At 43.8% G+C, this 17,730-nt stretch overlaps 2 protein-coding genes across 3 annotated transcripts; one reads left to right on the plus strand and one right to left on the minus strand.

Moving 5' to 3' along the window:
- Positions 1 to 158: 158 nt before the first annotated feature.
- DNAJC17 (DnaJ heat shock protein family (Hsp40) member C17) lies at positions 159 to 16,992 on the minus strand. Of its 2 annotated transcripts, XM_084288582.1 has the most exons (12): positions 16,886 to 16,992; positions 15,000 to 15,069; positions 13,891 to 13,949; positions 12,236 to 12,323; positions 11,770 to 11,852; positions 11,235 to 11,331; positions 9,733 to 9,782; positions 9,141 to 9,218; positions 8,377 to 8,457; positions 7,480 to 7,608; positions 271 to 402; positions 159 to 183 (listed from the first exon to the last, which is right to left on the minus strand). In XM_084288582.1, the coding sequence occupies exons 1-11, from the start codon at positions 16,961 to 16,963 to the stop codon at positions 280 to 282; spliced, it is 936 nt and encodes a 311-aa protein (XP_084144708.1). In that variant the 5' UTR covers positions 16,964 to 16,992; the 3' UTR covers positions 159 to 183; positions 271 to 279. The 2 variants fall into 2 exon arrangements, with proteins under 2 accessions (XP_084144708.1, XP_084144707.1); XM_084288581.1 differs by lacking the exon at positions 159 to 183 and having other exon boundaries at positions 195 to 402.
- On the plus strand, positions 2,754 to 3,284 carry LOC311210584 (uncharacterized protein C15orf62, mitochondrial; the record flags this gene model as incomplete). Its single annotated transcript, XM_084288583.1, has 1 exon — positions 2,754 to 3,284. One exon carries the CDS (start codon positions 2,754 to 2,756, stop codon positions 3,282 to 3,284), a length of 531 nt encoding a protein of 176 aa, XP_084144709.1.
- Positions 16,993 to 17,730: the final 738 nt, after the last annotated feature.

A 17,730-nucleotide genomic window follows, 5' to 3' on the forward strand; every position in this document is an offset into this window, starting at 1 on the left:
TTACAGAGCTCCAGGTTTTGAAAGGTTTGGTGTTTGTTCAGATAACACCTCTCAAAATCCTGTCCTCTGACTGAGCAGCTACTCTGAGTACGCAGACTGACAGGGTAACACTTACTCTGAAGCTTATGCAGCCATCTTTCCCTGTTCTCTGGAAAGCACTGCAGTCACGTGCAGTCTGTATTCCTACAACAGTTTTAAAAAAGGATGTTTATTGGCTTAATTTAAGAAACAGCTTTGGAAACGGAATGATGGGGTGGGGAGAATCCATACTCTCTCCTGCTAGGTGTGAGACTCTTCCTCATCTTCCCGCTTGAGCTGTTCAATCAGCTGCTGCCTCTCTGCAGCTTGGCGCATCCGCATCATCACCAGGCTCTCGTAATCCCGCTCTGAGACCACAGATGCCTGAAAGCAGAAAACAAATGCAACCTGTAAAGGACAGCACATATCACAAAGCTCCCACAGGTCCCCCCTCCAAAAGCCACACTGAGAACACCCCCATTTGAGTCAGGCAGACCATTCATAGCAGTATGACACCAGGGAAATCAGGTAAGGTGTGAAAGCTGCCTGGGCTACAGAACATGGTTGGCTTCATAGCAAACAGTGCTACTGACCCTTGATAGCATCAGTGGAAAGACAAAGGATAGGACAGGCAGGGTGCTTGAAATACCCTCTTGATCCCCAACTCCTCTCACCAGCTCACAGAGGTTGGATGGGGAAACACAGCTGGTTATTTTGGATGACAAGCTTGCTCTGCAAGTCCAGCACACACTTCATCCGTTACAAAGGCTAATGCCATAAAATCAAACCCTTGTGGTTTAGGCACGAAAGCAGCTGCACAGAAAAAAAAACAACAGGTACGTTCCCAAACTTGGCGCAAGAATTTCAGTTCTCGAAAAGCTCTTGGAGCCTTTCTGCTGTGTGTGGTAGCAACTGTCACGTCAGCTAAGTGGTGACTGCAGACTACCTAATAAATGTAGGCAGCAAATGACAGCTGCTATCTCCGAGCAAAGTGGCGGTTTTGGCACTCTGCTTTCAAAAGCCTTTTAGCGTTAGTAGGTGGCCTTACTGATTTCAGATGTATTCAACGCGCCGCAATGCTTGGAAACATTCATCTCATTCGTTTGACAGTTCAGGCAGAAATAAAAGCATCTTGACAAAAGGTGAACAAAAAATCACACTAATTTTTCTAGGAACTAGATTTAGTGGTGATTTAAGGACATCTTGAACAGAAAATAGAAAGGCTGAAGACAATCAAAAAACAAAAGCTTCTGCAGGAAAACAGTGCAAGGGTAAATTTGCTACCATGTGCCAGCAAAGTGGTTCCTCCAGCTGCAGGGTGCCTAGCTGTGAGGACAAAATAGAAGCCCACAATAGATGAAAAAATGGGGGAATTAAGAGACTGGTATGCTGTAATTGGTGTCTTTGGAACTGCATGAATGAAATAACCTTTTGGTACTGCGCAGCACAGATTTCCATAGTGTTTGAGAAAGCACCAGATTGTATCAGACCTCAGTGGCAGAACGAGGTTTCTTCAAAGCTTCTGTCCACTAACCACAGATATTTACTGACATCTGCTTGGCTGAATGAAATAGCCTACATGAGACTCATGCAAATGAGTCACCCATACAAACCTGAATCACTACCTCACACTCTGGATTTACATTTAAAACAGAGAAGAGATTATTTCCGGCCTCATTTGGGAGCCCTGCTGATACAACAAGCCATCAGAAGTGACAGTAGGGAGAGCACAAAGGGAAGAAGCAGTCTGATTCAAGATGGGCTACAAGTTGACGTTCACACTGACTGTTCTCAAGCAATCTGGGTGCCTCTGAGGGAGCTTGCTTTCTCCTCAGGCAGAGTGTGGGCTGATGCTTTGCCACTTTACACACCTACTTCCTGCAATCCTGACAATTACCAATAGTGTAAAACCCAGTTTCTGACGTGGCTGACTCAGCAAGGGCTTGGCTCAAAACAAATACATACGCACAGGGAACTGCAGCCGGGGAAGCAGTGACAAGAGGCACACGAAGAGAAGGCGGCGTGGATTTTTACCGCTCTGGGTCCAACCTGGCTGAATCATCCCTGGACTTGCTTCTTCCACCATCCCAGCGTATTGGTGAGAGTGGTGGTCACCGTTCTCCAAGAACTTCAGCAGTCTCTCTCCTCTGCCTGTTGGACTCAGGTGCCGCTCCGACACAGCGTAAGTCTATTTTGCATTCAATTTTCCTAACACTCATCTTTTACATCTTCATTTTGCTGCTTTTTAAATTTCCATTCCACTATTTCTTTGGTTTTCTTCAGTGTGACTGAGTCACCAGATCCCTTCCTAACCACCCACTGAGATTTTTATACCGTGCCCTTCACCATGAAGGTGGCTGGTTACCATGGTACCAGAGTGCCCTTCTGTTCTAGATGCTAGATTAAATCTGTTCTCATGGTGACTGTGCCTTTGCTATTCTTCACCAGCTTGTTTCTGCAGCACAGATTTAATAAGCTCAGACATCGCCATTCCTTCTCCACTGAAGGAGGCTCCCTAACATGTAAGACGGGGCAACTGCTCCTGAACACAGGGATGTAGTGTGTGAAGTTTGCATTTCCTGCAATACGAGCTTCTCTGTTTTCCTTCCAGCTACAGGAACAGGGAAGGAAGAAGTTGTTCCTGTTGCGTGGCTTGCTGCTGAGCCTGCGACTGAAGTTCAACACCTGACTGTGAAGAGTCAGCATTTTCTTTCTTCTCTTTGCCTTTCATCAGCATGGATACTTGGCGGAGAGGATCCATTAAGTCCACAACGTTCTTCAGACGTTTCTCACTCAGGAGACACAAAAAGCTGGGCAACCAAGTCATTATCTTGAATCAGAACAGCCACACACTGGACAGTGATGGACAGTGCCAGAAGAGGGAATGCTTGAGGGAACTGAAGGACAAGTCTGATTACCTGTCATGTCAGAGTGAGCAAAACCTAGCCAAGGCACAAGCACCTCCTAAGCCTCCCCGGCTGTACCTGGACAGTTCTAGCTGCCCGAACATCATTGATCATACAGATTCTCACTCTGATGTCTCCTTTTCTGGTGCTGCTCATCAATACCACAAAGCCACTCAAACTCAGTTCCACAAGGAGCAGGCTACAGACTGCGGGACCTCAGAGACTGGTTCCCAGAATGGCACCACTCTTTCTGATCTGTCTGATCCTTTCCTGTCCTTCAAAGTGGATTTGGGGCTATCGCTTCTTGAGGATGTTCTGCAGACCCTCAGGAAACAGAATCCAAGAGATTACGCCATTTGAAGGTATTTATCATTTAACATATCACATATACCTACTGCTGGTGCCAGTTTCTCTAGTCCTAACAGGAGGAAGGATACTGCATCACCCCTGTTGTGTGTGGTCTGTTTTGTTGTTGTTGCCTTACCCATCACAGACTGTTCTTGTCCTTGCCAAGAAGTCCTCTGGAAGGGAGCAGACAGGTTCCGTGCCTAGATGAGAGCACTGTCTGCTGGAACCTTGTGGGCAAGTTTCCATTCTCAACGCTGGGAATTTCCCACTCTTGACTGTGCATCTCCAACTCACAGAAGAATGGCATTGTTTAGCAAAAGACTTGCTATTTGGGGGATGTGGCTGTGACACTGCAGAGCACGGACAGAAAGGGGTATGGCATACATCACTTGTGGATAAGCAGGCAGCTTTTAAGGGGACAGGAGCAATTGTTTTCTCAAAACCTATGGCAATGGTCAAGAGACAGAAACTGATGTTTCTTCTCCCACCACATTTGGATGTGAAGAATCAAAGCTGTTCCTCTTTTTTTTTTTTTTTTTTTTTTTTTTTTAAAATGTGAGTTTTTCCCCTAACTCAAGTGCAGTTGGCACTCCCAACCTGGAAACAGGTAAGCATCTATATAGGCTCATAATGCAGCAAGAGCCGTTCATTTAGTCTACTAGCAGAAGAAATTTCTCTAGATACTGCTGCTTGAAGCATGCATTGATCTATCAGCTGTACAGACATGGAAGAATAAATGCATCTGTGATTGGAAATGTCTTGTTGCCTCATTTCATTGGTAGCAAGCCAAACCAACAAAGGCCAGGCATCAAGAGCACAGGTCCCTTATCCACAGGGACCAAGACTTATCCTCTCTGGCACTTCAGGTTTTTATGAGGGTGGGGAAAGCAGCATTGCTCTGCTTTTCTGGGCTGGGAAACGGCTAGAGCTGCTGGTATTCTGTCCTCCCCTGGAAGGGAAAATGCACACAGCTCAGGACCAAGATGTAGTGTTGAAATGAACACAGTTCTTCACCCTGCAGGCTGGAAGTGCTCTGCCTGGCTGAATACCTTTTAGGCAGGATCAGGGGTGAACTATTAAGAAGACACTGCAGAAGCTACTGGGTCACCAATGTCTTAACTTCTTTCATAGCTAGATCAGATAGCAGGTCCCTTTTAAAAAAAAAACAAAACAAAAACAAAACAAAAAACAACAACAACCAAAAAAAATCACTACAGACCTCGACAGCCATAAGCTTTGGAAGTAGGCTACAGCAAAGCGCTCAGATTGCAGAGAAGGCACAGACAGCTCAACCTACAGCCTGATAGGAATCTGGTAAAGTCAGATAACATGAATTTGCTGAAACCTCAAAGGAGCTTAGAAAAGATGCAAGAGAATGCCAGACAGAAGGCGTTTGTCAGCACATTACTGTGGCTGAATGGATGGCCCAAAACAAATGTGGTGCACTGGTAGGGAGATACCACTAGTACAGACGCAAGGCTGACCTTTTCATGAAGAAGTGCTTCATGCCGTTGTAGAGGCAAAAGGTGCTCCTCACAGCACTGTATAGTCCTTGTATGCTTTGAGCCACTCAGAGCTGCAGCAATCAAGCAATCATTGCTCTCAAATTGCCTAGAGTAATAGCAGTTAAACCACAGCTTTCGTAATTCAAGCTTAACACTCCCATTCAGCTCCAGCAGTTCTCCGGAATCTGCTCGACACCACTCATCCCTTGCTGTGGGACTAAACAAGCCAGTAAAAACCATGGAGGCAAGTAATTTGCAGCTTGCCACCTCCTCACAACACAACCTTTCAGCAGGCAGTCTTGCTTTCCCCTAGGAACTGCTTCCAAAGCTGCCCTGGTCGAGCCTGTCTGTGGCTCTCTATTATTTGATGACTTTGGTGCACAGCTCCTGGCTGAGTACCCCACGCATAGAGCACAAGTGGATGAGTAGTGAGTGTGTTGCCATGAGAACAGTGCAGCTCTTCAGCTGTTTTTTCTGAAGCAGAGCAGGGAAGGAGCTTCATTTGCACCGAGTGGGAGCAAGCAGGGGGTGGAATCAGACAAAAATAGGAGCTACCCAGAGAGAGCAAAGAGGAAATGAGGGCAGCTTCAATCAGTATGAAATTAGTGCAGCTTGAAAATGAGAATGTAGTCTGTGATGGATGGAAAGCCAGACTGGGTATGAAAGGATAAGGAAGTAGATCGGGGCAGTGGCAACTGATACTCAAAAGACCTCATTTTGGATAGTCTAGAATTTAAGAGCTGAGAACAAAGAGGATAGGACACCTAGAAGCAATACAGCCAAGAGAAGTGATGACCAAGTTACATGTTTTGGAAACATTTTAGTGGAAGCAGCAGAGGGCCTTGAGGAAGGCATAGTGTAGGGAGTAGGAAAAGGAACCAGAGCAGCTCAGAGACCTTAGCCTAGACAGCAAGGCTACACTGCAGAGTTGCAGCTGCTTACACAATAGCAGTAGAAAGAAAAAGCATTGCAAATGAAACTCCTGGGAAAGGATACAAACCACTGGCCATAACTCCTCACCATTTTGAGAGCTAGCACAGGACTGATGAAGGTGTGCTGGACAGAAGTGAGTCACCACCTCCACGCAGCACGAACACCACCAGCTGCTTTAGCCTGCCCTGCCTTGCTGCTGGCTCCACCAGGCTAATCCTCTGCAGCAGGCAGACGCTGCAGTTGCAAACTAACAAAGCTTTGTCTTGGCTTCTTTCCACGACCAAAATTAGTCAAATGCTAAGTCTTTTACAGTGGAACCCACCGAGGCAAGAATCCATTAACAATTTTTGCACTGGTGACCCCCTCAGGTATGAATGAACTCTTCAGAGCCAGTTCTTGTCTCCACTAGTGAGGGACAGTCAGACTTGATTCTGCTTTTTCCCAAATCATCTTCTAATGCTCACCCAACTCTGGGAATTTGCTGTCTGCAGGGCTCACTGGTTCTACATCACACATGAAGATCTGCTTGGCTATTGAATTAAGATGCTCAAACTGCCTTGCCTGAGATCCCTGGGAAATGATGCTGGCTCAGCCCAGGCTGTTCAGACAGAATATACAACTCTAAACAAAACTACGACAGCAGCAAGGCATTCTGATGTGTAAATTCTGTAAATAAAATACCAGAAAAGTCAGGAGAGAATGCATTGAACAGTCTCACAAGCCACTACAATATTTAGGCCATGAACACATACAAAGCTGACAGACAGACATGTGGACTGAGGATACCTATAGCACATAAGGCAGGGGAAAAGGAGAGGGAAGGAAGTGTCACATGAAGTTTGAACTGGAACTCAAATAACCAGAAGATCTCAGGCCCCTTCACACCTTGTCTCAGGGAAGGAATTAGTAACTAGACCAGAGAACAGGCAAAACATGAGATATACTACACTTAGCTCTACAGCACAGAATTTAGCATGCTGTAAAAGAAGCGGATATAGTTCCTACTCCAAAGAGGCAACAGGAGCAGGGGGTAACTGACAGCCAACAATTGGATGCAGCATTGCCTGCTCAAGGAGAGATTTGGCTTCTATGTTTAAACCACTAGTTGTTGCCTTTTACGCATTTCGTGACTGAAACAACAACTTCAGATTGATCATCTGGTGGAATAAACAGGAAGCAGCTAAGAGTTATAAAACACCTTGTACCTGAAGCATCTACGAAGCTTTAATAGCACTGGTGAAGGCAACCCAATCCAAACAATAAGGCCTCTTTACAAGGATATTCAATATGACTACTTTCTTTTCCCTCCTGCAAACCCCAAGAACATACATGTAGGTTTGGTTTCAGCACTGAAATTCCATCCTCTTGTGATTGCAGTAACCAAATCTCTCTAAAGCTGCCTTCTAGGAGAGCTGTTTTAATGAGCTATCAGCCAGAGGTTTCCCACAACATCTACTAAATTCACAGAATGGCATTAGAGGCATCATGTTGAGGAAGAAGCATCCTTATTTTTCAGAGACACATTGTGCAAAGCTCCAGTTGCTCAAGTAGCTTGTGTCTCAGTGTGCTGCTACTCAGGCAAAAGGTCCTTTAAAAAATGCCACTGCTTCAGCATAAAAAGGATCATCAGAAAGCCAAACCTTTCACTAAGAGCTTCTTTTCCAGCTCTGCGAGGAATCAATGCATCTTAGCATAAATGCAAAGCACGCTTTTAAATTTGGGTTGCTATAGAAACAGACTAAGGTAACAGCAGCCTATGTTCTCCTTACCTGTGAAGTCCTAGGCTGACTACTGCTGTCAGAAAGGACAGTGCGGGGATTGTTCTGAGGCTGGCCTTCCAGCCACGAAATCTTTAGAGGATTATTTGTCAGGCCAACTTCATTCTTCACAGCCATCTCCTATCAATGAAAATATTCCATCACCATCTGAATTTTGGGTCACGCTCCCTCACATTTCACTAACAGTCTTAAGAGATTTTCTATCTCAGCCTGTTATCAATGCCAATGAAGATTTCACAGCTGCCCTACATGATAAGCACCCTTCAAAGCTCATACCCACATCAAGCATGGACAGAACATACCACTGCCAGTACTTCTGATAAACAGGGCACAGACAATTTTTCTTTTTTTTTTTTTTTTTTTGACTGTTTGAATATATCAAGTGAAAGAACAGTGACAAGGAATAAAGAGACTCTTGTAGTGTAAATTTAAGTTGATGGAACTACTAAAACATAAGTAACTGATGCATTCTGCTTCCACAGTAACATGAATTATTATAACTCACTGTGAGTCAAGACATTTAGATTTCTTTTAAACTGCAAATGCCTGATATAACCTCTAAGACTCATTAAGCCCATCTCCACAATTGGTAATTCACCCTCAGTGAGAGCTAGTTAAATAGCTTAATGTCTGCTCTTTAAAGCAGTCCCTTCCCTCAGCTGCTTACCTGCACAGCCTGCTTGTTTATGTGCATGATCTGCTCTGGGTTTATGCCTCAAGCTTTGACACTCCCTTCATGCATCTATACCTTTAGACTCTCATTACCCTTCTCCACTGCCTTAATGACAAGGCAGCATTTCCAGGCTGTCAGACAGCAAACCCTTCCCTTCTGAAGCACCTTCTTGCCCACTTTCCACTGCACACATCTGTGGTCTCCACGAGACTTACAGCAGCCTTAACCGTAGCAAATTCCACAACTGCACTCCCAGTCTTCCTACTGGAGATCAACAAATTTAGCACATCACCATACTGTTAGGAGAGAGAGAAAAAGAAAAGTTAATAACGAAACAAGAAGTTTACATATGAAGCAACTGCAAAGAAAAAGGGTATCTTCACAGATAGAAGGCTTGAGCTGTCACCCTTTCTGTCTTGCACAGGCTCCCATTCATCCCAACCCATCACAATTCCTGTCCCTCCAGGAAACAGTGCTGGAGAGACATGTAGCTACACACTTTGCTTCCAGTGAGCCCTAATGCAAGAAGGCTGTTCAGCTTAGTCAGAGCTGCAGGAGATACTCATATGAAGGGAAAATATAGACCACATGCTGGGGTTAATCAGATCAAAGGTTTGTCTATTCCTGCCTCCAAACTCCCCACAGAAGTTAATGCATAGTGCTTTAAGTGAAGGTAAAAGTGCACCATAAGCACACAGCCTGTCTAAACCTTATAAAGGATATGAACCACTGAAGGGGAAGAGTTTGCATTTGCTCTGTTTCATTAGGAGTCCCTGCTGGGAACAAGACAGAAGTGCACCTCAGGAGCAGTTACAGATAATGGATTGTGCCGATAATCTCTGGAAATGGCATGATCAAGAGGGCTCAGCAGAGAAGAAAATGAGCTACTCTGGTTTATATGGAGCTTCCCAAAATTTACTATCCATTCTTATAGCATTGAGAGCAGGGAAAGATCACGGAATAGAGAAACAGACAGGACCTTTTGGAGAATCCGCAACAGAACATCTTTTGAGTATCCCCCTCCTGTCTCATCTTCTTTCCTGCATTTCCATTTTAGCTGGGAAACAAATGCAACAAGTTAATTTTGTCCAGCTGAACATACGTTGCCACACTGAATACAGCTCATACCACCTGCACAATAATCAAGTTTGCTATTTACAGCTACAGTCCCAGAATTGCCAAGACAATGACTTCAACATCAGCATGAAAAGGAAACAAATTATTTGTGGAACAGTGAGAAGAGCCTTACTGGAATTAAAATTAAACTTGAAGGCATATTAACAGCTATATCAGGGTAAAAAACAGAAGTTTCTCAGTGTCTAAAGCAGAGATGGCTGAAAAGTTCAGATCAGAAAGCAGAGGAGAAAAAGATAGGGGAAGAAGGGTGCTTTAAACACAACAACACATGCATGGGGGAGCTGTTGGCATGCATGATGTGCATTAAGTAGAGGAGATTCACCACCTCTGTACAAAGGGGCATGCCAGTTCAGCAGAGGAGTCCCTTGCATTTTCCAAAACTCCAGAAGTTCTACCAGTTTTTACCAAAACCCATCTTTCTAGAAATGTCTTACTTTGAGTTTGGGAGTTATTCTGCCTTCTGCTCCATTTCCTTCTTGCCTGCCTACAGAGGAGAAAGAAAATAAAGATGAAAAGGACATGGTTAAAAATTCATCAGCTAAAGAGCATTAGCACAAAATTTGCCCTGAGAATGTAGTAAGCACACTTCAGGATTTCTTTTGCACTAGATCAGTTCAGCACCCCAAAAATATTACACAACAGTGTCAGTATGAGCTATAATGTAAACTGAATATCAGATGCCTGCATTTTTTTTTTTCCATGATGCCCAGGCTGCCCATGATCAAGGTCAGAAAATAGCTGAGTTAAAAGCACAAGTGTGAGACATGCTATATTCTGTGACATTTCTCCCTGCAAAGCGGTTGTGCTGGTAGGAACAAATGAGGAAAAATAAGGGAGGACAAAAAAGTGCTAAAACATAGCTTAAGAATTTAATCTGGCCCTGCAACTAAATACTTAATAGTGAAATACTTCATAGCAATCTGCTCCTGTTCCAAGGACCAAAAAGTGATTTATGGTAACTAAATGCTCAACACCCTTCCCAACTTCCAATATGTGAAATTAAGAGAAGTTAGCGTGGGCTGAACAGCTTACAGACTGTCATACAGGAAACCAACCCATGGTGACGCCAAAACAGTTTCTGCATCTGGACCTCTGGTGCTATTTTTTTTTTTTTATTATTATTCCTTAGAACAACCTTTTTCCTGTGAGAAAGCAGAAAATCTTGCACTATGTCAACAGCCAGAATGCAAAAGGGGTAGGAAACAAGAAAGACCAAATTTTTCTATTGAACTGAAGCCCTAAACAGCACTCTAACATGTTTTGAAAAGCAGAACAGTATATAAAACTGCATTTTAAGCCCACAGAAATACAGAATACTTAAAAAAAAAAAAAAAAAAAAAAAAAAAAAAAAAAAAAAGGCAAATCACTAGAGAAATGTGTGGATGGGAGTGAGTTTCAAGAATCCCAGAGCCTCTAAGATCTAGAGGGAGAAAATTAAATTCCAGGAGGTAAAACCTCAGCAACCACAGACTATGCAAAACTTCATTCTCCCCACTGCGTCTCTTTTGGATACTAAGAATTTTCATGGGGATACATAGGTAATAACCCCAATGACATGTGGTGGGTTTATTTTTTGGCAACCTTGAATCAGTCCTTATTGTGTGTGCAACACTGACTGCTTTAATTGTGACAGATGAGTTGGACTTTAGGTTTCCTTCCAGCACACCTGTGGGGATCCACATCAGACCCTCCACATTTAGTGCTTTAGAATATTTATTGAAGAGGAGCAAAAATATGCCACATAAGAAAAAAGCCTCACAGAAAAGCTCCTCTTTTGACTTATCCCTGAAAAAGGTGCTAAGTCAGATCCTATACATGGCAATGTGACCAAGTCAGAAGGCTGCATTTGCATGCAAGCCCTGTTCCACCTGCAGAGAAGTAAGAGTCCTATGGGCAACTTAGTTTGGCTAAGGACTCCAGTCTCACCTATTCTCACCTTGGATGCGCTGCTCTCTTTCAAGCCGAATCTGTTCTCGAATGAGCCTCTGCTGCTCTTCAAGCTGACGAGAGCCTTCTTCACGCAGCCGTATTATCTGGAGCAGAGGTAAGACAGCATGGATATTTCAGTGCACAGTTCCACACTCGGCTCATGCCAGCTGAAGACTGCCAAGGACCACTTTTGTCTTATCCCCATATCCTGGGGACAAACCTCCCCCTCGTTCCCCCATGCCAGCTCCACTGCTCATATAATTGCACCCCTCGTGATTCTAATGACACAGTCCCTGCCAGCCAATATATACCCCATTAACTGTTACTCTCTACTACACAAGAGTAGACAAAGAACCCCAAACCCTGGGACAGCAACATTTGCCAGACTGCTCCACATGCCTCTTTCACAGAGCCCATTAATCCAAAAGGCTGAGTGACTGCTACACAGTTTTTTCATCTCTTCATGTGGTTTGCATCATGAATGTAAAGTCTTTCAGCAGTTCTTCTCAAATGCAGTTTAAGAATTTAAAAGTGATCATTACCTCTTGTTCTAAGGTCCTTGTGATCCGGATCTCCTCCTCTTCACTGTCACGGGTCTGAGCTTCTCGTTCCCTGGCTTCAAGATCTGCAGAGAAAAAACAAAATTAAAACAGTGCAAAGCGAATTTTCACTACTGACACTGCTGTCCGGAGGTGGAGGGAATGACCCCAAACTTTGCTTTGTCTACAACAGATTCAAAAGTAGAGACCTGATGCTCTGCTCTCTCTCCTCAGCCCAGGCACAGCCATATATCAGCAGTCCTAATGGTCATCAGAAGTCACACTTGCCATCCCTAGCTATGACTACTAGAGATTTCAGATGGCTAGTAGCCATGTTATACTGGATGTAAAAAATAGCCATCACAGATGAAGAGCAGTTTAACCATTAGTGGTGAATTCCAGCAGCAGCAGAAATGCAAGCACCCAGCTAATGAAGACTCCAAGCCCAGAGAAAATTAAGATTTATTACCAAGCTTCACTTTCTTTCTCTTCTCATCAAGTTTTTGTGTCCTTTCTGCTGCTTGCTTTTTAGCTTTTCTCACTTTGTCATATGCCGCCTGTCAGAGATCCAACAGAAGAGTGTAAGTACACATAAAGCAACATGGAAAAAAATGAAAGCTGTGAATAAAGGAGAGGTCAGATACTGAAACACTGCTGTAACAAGAGGTGAAGCATTTTCTGCTTCTTGCTAACACTTCTAAAAATGTTGGCCGTTAACACAAATATCCTGAAAATTAAGAGGCCTCAGGATTTCCAGACAGAGCCTGAAAGTATGAGGAATTCTAGGAGTAAATGCAAAGTGGAATGTAGAAAAAAATCTCACCCATCTTTAAAGGTGGGAAAAATAAATTTTTTTCAGAAGCAGGCCAAAAATAGCTTTAGGGGCACTGGAAACAAATCAGATTTGGCTTAGGGCATAGTTTTATGATTAAAAAGGATTTATTTTATGTGAAGAATTTACTTGCAGGACAGATGCTTGACTTACATGAACATATCAAGAGCAAAGAGCATCATTCTTCAGTTGCAATAGCACATTAACATTCACATAGAGAGACTTAAGAAGCAGGGTAGACTGGCAGCTTTACTGACATCTGCTCAAACCACTGAATAATTTGTTAATTCCCCTTCAGAGCCTTTCTGTAGTAGGTAAAGCATGGCCCTACACAGCAGCTCAAACATCACTTGAGCATTTTCCTTGCTTGAATAATTGTTCATGAGAGCTCTGCTCTTGGTTTTAAATAAGAAAGTGGTATTTTCCCTTCATGAAAGCAAACCACTTCCTAAACACTTTTTTCCTTTTTAAGTGTAGAAGCCAAAAACTCCTTGGATACCAAAAGCACCATTGCCCCTTGGGTCAAACATTACAATCTTTGCCAATATTTGAAAAGAGAAGAGCTATTTCATGCTTTTAAATCTTACGATCTATAAATTTAATATACATTCTCTCAAGTAGATGGATATCCAGATGGATAGGGTTACTTGCTCATACTGGCCTGCTTTCATTTTGTTTTTATTCTTTCCTTTCACATATTTGGATTACTTTCAGGCCTTGAGCAGTAGGCACCCAAACACTTCCTTGCAGCAAGAACAGAGTCCAAGCTACATCTGGCAGTCTGCAAAGCTTGTGCGGCAGAAGAAGAAAGATGACTATGAGCTTTTCACTTTACAAGTCTCTCATGCCCCATTGAAAGAAGTGTTTTGAGTCCTAAGTGATAACAAATCTAGATACTATTTATGTCAGACCTTGATTTCCAGCAAACTGCAAATACACTGTTGTCACACAAATTTAAAGCACTCCTGAAAGTGGTGGTTACTTTTTAAAAGACAAATATATCCCAGTTGAGCACATTATTAAAACAGTGTCTCACATGAGCCACAAAACAAAGCTACTCCCAGCACATCAGATCAGGAAAAAAACATTTGTTGAAGTCCTTACCTGGTGCCTACTATTTGGTATCACAGACAACAACAGGGTACAGACAAGACTTGCATTCATGAAAGCTCAGTTGGAGAAGAGAGCACAGAGCAAGGCAGACAGGATGAGATTTTCCACTACTTCTCCAGCATGCACACACAGAATAACACCACACAATCCCACCATTATGGAGGGAGAGGCATCCTTACCCTTGCTGCTGCATCTGTTAGCACAGCTAACGCCTGAGACAGTTGGTGGAAGACTTCCGCTGGGAATTAGAAGAAAAAAGGGTAAGATGCAGAAAACCATGGCAGTGGCTTGGAGATGAACCAAAAAAGACAATCCCTTATGGAAGAGACCTGCAGAACATCAGAAAGAAAAAAAATCTTTCCAAAGCATTTTGTAAGCCAACCTATAACTAGAATCTGGTTATCTGGTTATTAAACCTGTGCAAACTAAGAAACAAAAACTGCAATCACTTCTTTTTAAGAGAAGCCTTGCAAACATGAATTCAATAGAACCCATCTACAGACACAATTCTTCAATTTGCAGCCAGACTGAACATTACAAACAAATTGTCTCAAAAGTAGCTTTTCAGCCCGAGATCCAAACTCTCCATTTTACAGCAATATTGTTGACCCTCTTCCTGGAGGAATACACACATAAGCTGGGGGTCTCCCCACACACTTAAACGACCTTCCAACCTTCTGCATACATCAAAGCCTCCAGCTCTATTCTCATCACCACTGAAAATATTTTTTCCTGGTGGCAAACCCTACACTAGTTTTAAAACTTCAGTCTATAAGACTGTAGCCTATCAATTTGGAAAACACAAGACACTGAACAATGTTTCTTCTGAGGTGTCTTGATGAACAGAGTCCTTCCAATTACTGATATAAATGTAAAATACTTTAAAAAGTATTTTAAAGTAAAAATTTAAAAGCATGTTATTGAAGTTCTGATTGTTAGAGGCATAAACTAAAATAGTGACCAGCCAGTTAACATTTAAGACAGCCAAAGATCCATGATTCAGGTATCGCGTGGGAAGATTTTGAGTGGTACAAGTAAAACTTCAACACTGACTTAACGCTTGTATTTTTAAAATAAGCATGTATGCATTCAATTTTAAAACCCTGAGATACCTGATAGTGCTGCAAAGAACTCTTAATCCTGCATATGTATGCATTACATGACACAAAGCCAGGCGTTCCCTTAATCACATACAAAGAGACCTGACGTTAAACAGTTGAACACTTCCAGGAGTCTCCACACGTGAAAATAAACACGAGTGGTTTGCAGCCATATAGTTTCATCTTACCTGCTCTGGGATTGTCTGGGTTCTTATCTGGGTGACATGTCAGGGCCTTCTGGCGGTACGCTTTCTTGATCTGCAAGAGCCAAACAGAGATCTGCCAGTTATATCATTTAGTCCACGTTGAGACTTGAACTTGGAAAAAACACACACTACAGAATCAAAAAAGCAACTCAGGGTGGACCCCTTGGGCCTGGCAAAAAAATAACGTCCAGTTCTGATGTTGACTACACCGTTAATCCATCACACTGAAAATACCTTTCCCTGTTTTCACCAGTCTCCTGCAATAAGGCAAGACTTCTGAAAAGCTCAGTTTTCTACTTCAGTGCAACGACCTGCCCTTTTAGATCACACTGTTTTGCAAAGATAAGCATTTGAGCCCAGGGTACTTGGTAGGCTGGCAGCCACATTTTGAATGAGTTTGAGCTTTTCAAAGCTGGAAGTTTTACCTCTAGGTACACTGTATTACAACAGTCAATTCTCCTGATCATCAAGGCCAAGTCTGGTTCACAGAGGCAGTTTAGCCAGAGGGATACCAGTTCCTTGCAGCTATAGCTCTTTGGGACATTTACTGAGCAACAATTGAGCTTGGCAAGGTAAAGAAATTTTGACCGAAGACTGCTTAATCTCTTCTACACTTCACAGAAAAATTGACAACTTTATGGGCTAAGTTACTAGTAAAGTTTTTAATAAACTGAGCTCCCATTCTCAAGAAAGCATCTGCATGCAAGAAAGGAAAGGAACAAAAGCTGCTCTGCTCAAGTGCCAGTTTTTTGTTAGATTGTGTGGAATTAGTGGTGGCCCAGCACCACCTGGTGGACAAAGCTGATGGAAGGAAAACGTGCAGCTGAAGCCTCACAGGCCTAATCCTGTCTCTTCCATAAGAGAGACTCCAATAAGCGAGTTAAGTCACCACTATGCCAGAAGCTGTTTACATGGCAAGTTCAGATAAGGCTTCTCTAAGCAATGAAGTTACTTAACAGTTTTTCTCCCCTTTGTTCACATCTTTTCAGCAAAATCTCTCCGAATACAAATGGTCCTTGCATTGGTTGCTTCACATATTTTACATCAAGGATCAGCACTCTAAAGTACACTTGTCAATGTAAGGCACATCATAACTTCCTATTTGTAATGTCCTCCTCCTTTTTTCAGCCCCAATAACTAGCTCAGCAGTGAAACTGATGCCACCTGAAGCCCTTCATCTCATTCAACTCTATGAATTAATTGTATTTGGCTTGTTCACCTGTTTTGTGTTTACAACAGAATTTCCTGTTAGCCCCTGGCACATTTGCTGGTTAGGCAGTCTTTTAGTTCTGAGTTTTACCTTATTGTACTTTTACTGCTCTTTACCACCTTAAAAAAAAAAAAAAGTGAGAAAGCTTAAGGTAAGAAAAGTTTTCCTTTTAACTTCGTTCAATTCATAGTTTTACCCTGAGAGTTACTTCGCTGGAATATGTCACCTTCCCAGTTCAGTGGTGCAAGTCATTTGAATGTTTAGCACTGACTTAACTACTAAATTAACAAAACAACATAACCATGTAATTCCAAACCCGGAAAACTAACGAGATTACTTCCAGGAGCCTACAGCGCCTAGAACGCCCTCTAGCAACTGGATTCCTGGCAAACACCGGAGGAACTTTGCTTGTGAGAGTACATAAACGAGGCAAAAAGAACCAACTGGCTGGGGCTCGCTTCAGGAAGAAGCCTGGTACCAAGCGGGCGCTTGGAGCAGCCGTGAGGGGAGGAGGAGAGCAGCCCCTAGCCCTGACCCAGCCCCGAGCCCCCTCCCGGCCGCCCAGGGCCAGCCGGAGAGCGGCAGAGCAGGGCCGGGGGCGCCCAGGACGGCTGAGGGAAGGGGGCGGCCTCGCCCCGAGCCTCCCCACGGCGCTGACCTCCTTCTCCGACGCCTTCTCGCCGACCCCCAGCAGCCCGTACAGGTCCAGCTGCAGCAGGTCTTTATCGACCGCCATCTTGGAGCGACCGGCTTCTCCCCGCGCCGCCGCCGGGCCCGCGCTGCCTGCCGGGAAATGTAGTCTTTCCCCCGCCGCCTCCCCGCTCTCAGCGCTAGGAGGTGCCCACGAGCCTGCCTACATGTACCAGAATGCCCCACGCCGACGGGCTGCCCTGCCTCTCCCAGAGAGCACAGCAGGGCGCGAGGCTTGCTGGGTGACGTAGTTTGCTTGGGGCCACGGTCAGCGTAGCCGAGCTGCCGAGGGACTACAAATCCCATCGGGCCTTGAAGGGGAGGGACGGTTTTCGTTCCCCGCAGTTCTAAACTCCTCCCTGTGGAGAGTTGTGTCAGCGTTACACGAAAAAAGCACCAAAACAAAATATAATTATGCACCGGCCTCGCAGCCAAGCTGCGGGGGACTGTATTGGGGAAAGCAGTTCACAAAGCATGAGCCACGCTACAGGCCTCCCCCAAAACATGCTAAATACGCCCTTATTAGGGAAAAATTCACACTTTCTGTAGCACGTATGATGTGAAATAAATGGACCTGTGATAGCTAGCAAATGGGTCTGTCTCCAGTAGATTAAAAGACTTAATTAGAAGTATTATTAGAGTCATTTTGTAGGTATGACCCTTGCATTTTCATCCTTGATGCGAGTGCTAGCACATCTGATAGCTGTTGTGTTAGGAGACTCCCTTTTTCGAGGCTCTTCTTGCACAGTTACCCAGTACATACTGCTGTTCTCTTTCTCTAAAGGGACTATACAGCAGGAAGAAACCGTGGGT

Source organism: Netta rufina, assembly GCF_964035555.1.
Source record: "Netta rufina genome assembly, chromosome: 5".
NCBI lineage: Eukaryota > Metazoa > Chordata > Aves > Anseriformes > Anatidae > Netta > Netta rufina.